General features: G+C 38.2%; 1 protein-coding gene across 1 annotated transcript; it reads right to left on the bottom strand.

Moving 5' to 3' along the window:
• Positions 1-7,863: 7,863 nt before the first annotated feature.
• Positions 7,864-9,064, bottom strand: LOC139841401 (uncharacterized). Its single transcript, XM_071831620.1, has 3 exons — positions 8,753-9,064; positions 8,198-8,494; positions 7,864-8,109 (listed from the first exon to the last, which is right to left on the bottom strand). The coding sequence occupies exons 1-3, from the start codon at positions 9,062-9,064 to the stop codon at positions 7,864-7,866; spliced, it is 855 nt and encodes a 284-aa protein (XP_071687721.1).
• Positions 9,065-9,405: the final 341 nt, after the last annotated feature.

Here is a 9,405-nt window from a genome sequence, read left to right as displayed (position 1 = left end):
TGAAAGATGGGACTATGATCTCACCTCGAGTGCACGAGTATAAATGTACTTCACAAAGTAAACGTGTGCATGAAAGTTGCTTAGCCTTGACCTAAACAAGTAAGTTGTATCAATTAACCGGTTACGACACAAGGTAGGGCGAAATGTGTTCAATTAGTCATATGGCTCGTTATGACTCGAATAGTATAGCATGTGAATCACGTTGTCAAGTTTCATGTAAGAATCAAGTATAAAAGCACGTTAGAACGATTGCATAAGTGTTTGGTTAAGTTTGACTAAAAGTCAAACTTGGTCAAAGTCAAAGTCAACGAAAAAGTCAACACATTCGGGTCTCAAACTATTTTCCTAAGCTTAGAAATCATATATGAGCATGTTGGCCAAGTTTCATGTCAATTGGGGGTGCGTAGCATAGTTAGAATTAAATGAAAAACGAGATTTTTGGGTAGTCAGCATCAGATGCGCCGCATCCAAGGCAGATGCGCCGCATCGGTGTCTGGTTCAGCCATTCTGGGGCAGTTTAACACTTAGACGTATCCAACTTCAAACAACCATAACTTATGAACAGTAAACATTCAAAACACGTATCTTATATCGTTGAAAAGGTATTTTGACGAGGAATACAACTAAATACTTTTGATTAATCAAGTTCATCATTTGCAAAAACAAAAACCTCGTCGAATGATCGTTAAATGTTCAAAATCAAAGTTTCAAGTTCATAAAATGCATTTCTTGACTCGGGAATCCAATCCACACATATGATATGCCGTTTCAAAGGTAATTAAACATACAATACAATTAAACACTTACTAACAACATGTCATAGCATTTGATGTATCAAAAGTATATTTCAAAGTTCATCAAACCCTAACCAAAATCAAGAATTCAATCATTTTGTAAATGAAGTTTTTCTAAATCAACCTACACATCAAAATGAAGCTAATGATGCTAGTAACACATTTAATACATGAACTTTAGCATTTAAACAACATTTAATCATCCAAAATTCAAGATTAAACAAACTCATTTCAAGTTCATGCTAGTTTTTGCAAAACAACAAGATCGAGCAATTAAATCATATATTCATGCTAGACACGAGCCATAGACACTAACTAACACTATTTCAAGTCAAAAACACGAATTAGAGAAATTTAGAGTTTTAGAAATGTTACCCAAACGAGATGAAATTGGTACCAAAATGTAGAGGATGATGAGAGGATCACGAATATGTAATTTGTTTTGATGTTTGCTTGCTTGAATTGATTTAGATGATGATTCTTTGAAGATGTTAAAAAGTGTGTCTTGAGTTAGAGAGGAAAAAAAGGAGGTGAGGAGGTGATTGATTTAGATGATGATTCTTTGAAGATGTTAAAAAGTGTGTTCTTGAGTTAGAGAGGAAAAAAAGAGGTGAGGAGGTGAAAGTATGAATGAATGGATGAGATGGGGTTGACTAGTTGACCTAGTCAACTAGTTTGGCTCCTTGGCAACTTCGGTCCCTCGAGTTTGAAATCGGGTGCGTGAATTAACCAAACGAATTATTTTAAAAACACAAATTAACGAGAGATGTTATAATCGAATAACAGAAATATTAAGAACGTTAGTTAACGAAAGATACGAATTTATATAACGAAAGATATTATCTAAAAAAAAGACGGTGTTAAAAATAAATTTAACGAAAAAACGCGGGATGTTACAACATACACCTAACGGGCCAAACCATAAAATGTGGCTCAAGTTTACTAATAACACATGATCACTAAAGTATAAAAAACTCATTGTATTCATATATTAATTGGACTCTTGATTTGAGGGGGCGTCAATGCGCGCAATTTATCATGTTACGGGTCTCGTCGCTCGGAGGCTCGTCTCCCAGAGATTTTACTCGCTAATTGGGACTCAATGTTATTGTCGCTAGGGAGGTTTCTTCGAGAAAAAAAAAAAAAAAAAAAAAAAAAAAAGAAAAGAAACTCGTGTACAAGAATAGTGTTTGGAATTTAGCGGCTCAAAAAAAACACCGTAATAGTAGTTGTGCGATCTACTACAACAGAAAATGACATAAATCAACAGGTAAGTAATAAGTTGACAAATTAAAAGATAATGATAATCAAGAAAAAAAACAGATTAATTATATTAAATCTATTCAATTGGTTTAATTCACCGCTAAATGAGAATAAAGTTGTTAAATATATGGCTCAGATATAATATAATACAATAAATAAATATATTTCTAAAAATGAAAATACTTCGAATAAAAGTTTATTAGGGACTGTTATGTCGAATTTCTTTGCAATTATTGCCGTGTGTTCGACCATCGACAATGCTAATCTACACATTTTGCTAACCAAGACTAGAAAACTACACGGAAACAAACACAACAGAAATACACTCCGAGTATTTTTTGATCAGATCCATAGTCCATAGTTAGGATCAAGCCATGACTGATAATCGAAATTTATTAACTAAATTAAATATTAGCTTTGATTTGGATTAAAAAATGTTGTTAGAATTGGGTCCAACAATTTTTTATCATGTAAAAATTATTGTGAATAGTCAAAAAGTCAGCCCAAACAAAATTCTTTAAAGATCCTTGGACTAGGAAGTGGGCCATCTAATTTAGTTTCTTTCTCGAAAATTGGTCAAAATGGTTTCATATTTAAAAGTATTTAACAATATGCCCATAAAATTTTGCAATTGCAAATATGCTCCCTGACCACGCATCGCGCACCACGCATAATGCGTGTAATTCGTTGTGTGGTGCTTATTTCCGAGCATTTATCCAAGACATTACTTATCCCGTACTACTGTTAGGAATTCGGTAGGCCCTAACAAGACAGGTGATTCATCAAACCACCAAACCCACAAACGACAAACGATTAATAAAGCTAGAACGATAAATAAAAACGATAAACGACACAGGGAATTTAACGTGGTTATATCCCAACTCCAAAACACGGAGAAGGGTTTACTCCACGGGCGCAAACCAGCGATTTTTCTTCTATTAATTTCGTGCACTCATTACAATGAGGCTAGGGATTACAATTTATAGGAAGAGTTAAACTTGTCCACCAAGTTAAACTTGTCATTCAAGCAAAAGACATTCCATAAATATCTATTACTTGCTCCATACTCCATTCCTACTAGAAGATTTAATTAAGGCAACAGAATCTCTACAACTTGTTCACCAAGTCAAGTTCCCTATGGCTTGTTCACCAAGTCAAGCTCCTTGTTCATCAAGTCACGTCTTGTTCCTTTGATCAAATTCTTCACACCTTCAACCATCTCCCACTTGAAGACTTTGAGCAAACTTTTCACTACTCAACAATCTCCCACTTGAAGATTTTGAACAAACCCCAACATCAATCTCCATTTCTGACCAAGAACGTCAAACCACCATTATACCGCCAAACTTCATTTGGGACACGCACACTCATCACATACGTCGAATGAGTAGACTTTCGATACAAGGTCTTCAACACTACTTGTCGGAACTAGAAACCAATAACCGCCTCAATTGTCAATGTTGTTCAAACACCCATAGAAACTCCCGATCTCCTCTCAGCTACGACTTTTGATACCGCCGGAATCAAACATCCGGGTCACGCCGCTCTTCCACACCTTAGGGAAGGAAGTCTTTCGACACCAAAACCGCTAAGCTTCAACCCGATCTCCAGTTACTAACTTGGGCCATCTCGGTTTCTTGCACCACCATCTTCTTACACAAGAAGATCAATTGAAGTATGCAACTCTTCAATTATAGGATTCTTCACCGCCTCACTGATCACTCTAGACATGTCCAATCCCAAACCCAAATGTCAATGATTACCCTCGTACAGAATTTCTCGTCTATCTATGATTTTCTTTTACCATCAATCAGAAAATTCAATAGACGTCTTTGTAGACTCTTCATCAAGGCTCTAGTGAGAACACACAACCTTAAAATCTACACCTTTGAACTTCTACCGCTTTCGCGCTGGTACACTGACCCACCTCATAGCTATGAATTTCACAAACCCCATCTTCCCATCCCAATCACGTTCCCAATGTACGAGTAAGAAATAGAACCGCGGCTACTCGAGAAGAATCTGGTTCGTTTCACCGGTCAGTTGCAAATCTATTTGCCATTCGAGGGTTATGTTTGCAGCATCAAAGTACCCTAGTGTTATATGCACAAATCATGTGAATACCAGAAACCCACGTTGCATAATCGTCTCCATAACTCCCATTAGTCGTCAAACTCCCACTAGTTCAGTACTTTCGTCGATTGCCAAACTCCCACCGAGTTCCCGACACCCTCTAGAAAGCTCAAGTTCCAGGACTTACAAGATTATCCACTTCTACTATCATCTGAATATTCCTAATTGGTCACCAATAAGAAACCGCTCGCTTTGTTGAACAAACCATCACCCAACCCCGAGCTACAGTCGAACACGTCATATCCGACAACTTCAAACCAATTTATTCAGTGAGAGAAGCTAACCCTGCCCACATACTCCAAAATACTATGGAATATTTGACCAAATACATTGGTCGACCCGTTCAATAATCTGATGTTGGACTTTGATTTTCAATCCATCAAACCTCCCCTCAAACCTAAGTTCAACTAGGCATTCCTCCAATGATAGTCAAGATCCAACCTTCTTTAGTACCTGCCGCAATCTCGGATACAACTTGAATGAGACCACATCAAGTATACTTACGGTACAAGGCTCCAAGATCAACTCATCAACCGTGGATGCACAACTGCGTGTGCCAACCAATGGGTTAAGCCAACCGTTGACATGCTGCAAATGTCACGTTGCGCTATCCACACATCCAGACTACAACCCGTGAGTATCCAAACTTCACCGATAACTCCCACTGTCGATTTCCAAACGAATGTCCCACTGTTTGCTACCTTACCGCCCAAACCTGAGAGAAACCATCTCTTAAGCACACATATGTTTCTTCCCCAATATTCGATGTATGACTAAGGTTTGCACCTAAAACAAACCTCCCCTCAAACCCAAGTTCAACTCGGCATCCCTCCAATGATAGTCAAGATCCAACCTTCTTTAGTACCGGCCGCAACCTCGGAACATAACTTCAGATTATTGAACGGGTCGACCAATGTATTTGGTCGAACATTCCATAGTATTTTGGAGTATGTGGGCAGGGTTAGCTTCTCTCACTGAAGAAATTGGTTTGAAGTTGTCGGATAGGACGCGTTCGACTGTGGCTCGGGTTTGGGTGATGGTTTGTTCAACAAAGCGAGCAGTTTCTTATTGGTGACCAATTAGGAATCTTCAGGTGATGATAGAAGTGGATAATGTTGTAAGTCCTGGAACTTGAGCTTTCTAGAGGGTGTCGGAAACTCTGTGGGAGTTTGGTAATCGACGAAAGTACTGAACTAGTGGGAGTTTGACGACTAATGGGAGTTATGGAGACGATTATGCAACGTGGGTCTCTGGTATTCACATGATTAGTGCGTATAACACTAGGGTACTTGGATGCTGCAAACATAACCCTCGAATGGCAAATAGATTTGCAACTGACCGGTGGAATGAACCAGATTCTTCTCAAGTAGTCCCGGTTATATTTTTTACTCGTACATTGGGAACGTGATTGGGATGAGAAGATGGGGTTTGTGAAATTCATAGCTATGAGGTGGGTCAGTGTACCAGCGCGAAAGCGGTAGAAGTTCAAAGGTGTAGATTTTAAGGTTGTGTGTTCTCACTAGAGCCTTGATGAAGAGTCTACAAAGACGTCTGTTGAATTTTCTGATTGCTGGTAGAAGAAAATCATAGATAGACGGGAAATTCTATACGAGGGTGATCATTGACATGTGGGTTTGGGATTGGACATGTCTAGAGTGATCAGTGAGGCGGTGAAGAATCCTATAATTGAAGAGTTGCATACTTCAATTGACCTTCTCGTGTAAGAAGATGGTGGTGCAAGAAACCGAGATGGCCCAAGTTAGTAACTGGAGATCGGGTTGAAGCTTAGCGGTTTTGGTATCGAAACACTTCCTTCCCTAAGGTTTGGAAGAGCGGCGTGACCCGGATGTTTGATTCCGGCGATATCAAAAGTCGTAGCTGAGAGGAGATCGGGAGTTGCTATGGGTGTTTGAACAACATTGACAATTGAGGCGGTTATTGGTTTCTAGTTCCGACAAGTAGTGTTGAAGACCTTGTATCGAAAGTCTACTCATTCGACGTATGTGATGAGTGTGCGTGTCCCAAATGAAGTTTGGCGGTATAATGGTGGTTTGACGTTCTTGGTCAGAAATGGAGATTGATGTTCGGGGTTTGTTCAAAATCTTCAAGTGGGAGATTGTTGAGGAGTGAAGAGTTTGCTCAAAGTCTTCAAGTGGGAGATTGTTGAAGGTGTGAAGAATTTGATCAAAGGAACAAGACGTGACTTGATGAACAAGGAGCTTGACTTGGTGAACAAGCCGTAGGGAACTTGACTTGGTGAACAAGTCGTATAGATTCTGTTGCCTTAATTAAATCTTCTAGTAGGAATGGAGTATGGAGCAAGTAATAGATATTTATGGAATGTCTTTTGCTTGAATGACAAGTTTAACTTGGTGGACAAGTTTAACTCTTCCTATAAATTGTAACCCCTAGCCTCATTGTAATGAGTGCACGAAATTAATAGAAGAAAAATCTCTGGTTTGCGCCCGTGGAGTAAACCCTTCTCCGTGTTTTGGAGTTGAGATATAACCACGTTAAATTCCTTGTGTCGTTTAACGTTTTTATTTATCGTTCTAGCTTTATTAATCGTTTGTCGTTTGTGGGTTTGGTGGTTTGATGAATCACCTGTCTTGTTAGGGCCTACCAAATTCCTAACAAGCAATAATCCTCCCCTCAAGTCAAGCTCCCTACGACTTGTTCACCAAGCCAAGCTCCTACGACTTGTTCACCAAGTCACGCCTTGTTCCTTTGATCAAATTCTTCACACCTTCAAAAACTACCAGTCAAATTGTAAGCACCGCACACGGTGCGTGTTGATGTAATTACTCAGGTCTAACAAAAACACAAAACTACGCACACACAACAAAAAACACATATCGCGCACCAAAAGTAGTTTTATAACCGTTTATAACATTATACCACGTACTAACACATCAAAAACGTTTGGTTCACATTTGTTTTTGAATCTCGTTACTCGATCCTTGGTTGATTTCGTAACAAGTGAAATCTACACGTTAAACACATCATACCACACACTTTTTATAACCGTTTAGGCATTTGCGCATTATATCACTCACTAACACATAAAAAAGTCTTGTTCGCAATTTTTTTTGAAGAATATCCGTCAAATCTGACCTATTAAAGTAGTTGATCAATAAACTAGACATTGTCACATCTTTCACAATGACAAACAATCTGGTAAAATCAAGTTTCTATTCATTTATTTCGTTATTTCTTGCATACATGTTGTCGTATAGTTGGTCTGATTTTAAGTTATTTGATTTCGAATCAATTTTGTGCGTATGTGTAATATACATTAGTTTTGGTTGTTATTTACATGTTGTTGAAGTTATTTAGACTTAATTTAGTTGTTATATGTTGAAAAAAAACTAGAAATTCCCTTTTGGGTCGTTAACGCATCAGCCAGCAACAAGGAATTAGCATGCACCATGCAACATGCAACACACACTGTGTGTGATGCATGGTGTGTGGTGCGACTTTTTTTTTTTTTTTTTTTTTTTTGGTAAAAGGGTTACCCCGGCGAAGCTTTTATTAAAAAATAATAAAAGAATAAAGAGAACATAAAGAGCTGGAGCTATAAGTACTCCTTATAGCTACAAATGAGAGAAAAACAATCACGCTAACTCAAGCAGATAACGCTAGAGAAAGCGAAACACCAAAGGAAAAAGAACAACTAATAAATCTTCCACGATATCTTCAATTGTTTGATTTGTCTCGACTCTTTGAAATGAACATAGAGAAGCTTCAATCGTACAGTAGCATAAATATCATCAAAAATCCTTTCAATCGAGCGCTTTGTACCTCTAAACAGCCTACTATTGCGTTCCTGCCATATAAAATAAACCGATGCAGCGAATATTAACTTCGCGACCATAACAGCCGAGTTATTATCCGGGCCTGATGCCAATGAACTCGAAATCTGGGACCAATCATCACTTCGAATATCAATGCTAATAAACTATTTTGCTTTAACCCAAATAGCATGAGAATAACTACACATAAAAAACAGGTGCGTTTGGGAATCTGAGCAGGCCTTGCACAACGGACATAGAAGTATTTGGTTGTCGTAAATTTCCCACTCTCATCCTGTCCTGGGTCTTCAACTTGTCTCTCAATAAAAGCCAAGTGATAAACGCATGACAAGGAATACATTGCGTGAACCAAACCACACGAAACCAAATAACTTTTAAAGCTCTTGGCCGGATATCATCATAAGCCGTCGCCACCGAGAAGTCTCGCAATAAACCATCAACACTCTTCCATTTGATACTATCCAAACCTTGCTGCAAAACAGGAGGCTCTATCTGCAATAAAATTGGGTACTTATGATACCAATTTATAGGCCATCGCTAATGACCATTATCAATCATCTCATTAACAGTGGTATATGCATGAAATCCTGCCCCATGAATATCACGCCAAGTCATAACATCAATAAGAGGACAAGCGTTATGCCACATATCGAACCATATAAGTGTGTTGTGAGCACACCTAATTTGGTGAAAAAAATGTTTATGAATTACATTACGAGTGAGCAAAATCTTTCTCCAACTCCAACTTACATCGGGTTTAATCGGAACATCCCAAAACGATTTATCTTTCAAATGGTATTCATGAATCCACTTCACCCACAAGGATTCTTTGTGGTTTAAAATACGCCAAACATGAGTAGCCATCAGAGCAATGTTCCAATACTTTAATCTTTTAATACCTAAGCCACCTTCATCTTTAGGAAGACATAAATCATCCCATTTCACTTTCGCTTTACCTTTTTTCATCTCACCCTGACACCATAGAAAACCCCGCAAAATCTTCTCAATTTCTTTAATAATAGCATCTGGTAAAATAAATACCGAGGCCCAATAAACTTGCATTGACGTGAGAACGGAGGTGATAAGTCATTAGAAAAGAGTAATATTCTATCCCGATTTTTGTTTCTGTGTGGTGCGACTTGGTACTATGTTATTTCTGTTTGTTTGATGCTCATCATATGAGTGAGCGGTAAATGTCTCCATAACTTATTAGAAAAGAGTAATATTCTATCCCGATTTCTCTTTGACCCCAGAAAACTCATAGATAATCACCTCTCTTCCTTCGAATATTCTTCGATAGTTCACCGTTGCTATAGTTTTGTTAAAGAAAGTTTATTGAAGAAGAAGGAAGAAGAAGGTTATTGTTGAATGACTAAGTTGTTCATGGATGAAGTCCACTAAAA

This window comes from Rutidosis leptorrhynchoides, chromosome 1 (assembly GCF_046630445.1).
Source record: "Rutidosis leptorrhynchoides isolate AG116_Rl617_1_P2 chromosome 1, CSIRO_AGI_Rlap_v1, whole genome shotgun sequence".
NCBI classification, from domain to species: Eukaryota; Viridiplantae; Streptophyta; class Magnoliopsida; order Asterales; family Asteraceae; genus Rutidosis; species Rutidosis leptorrhynchoides.
This window is presented reverse-complemented; position numbering and strand designations above follow the sequence as displayed.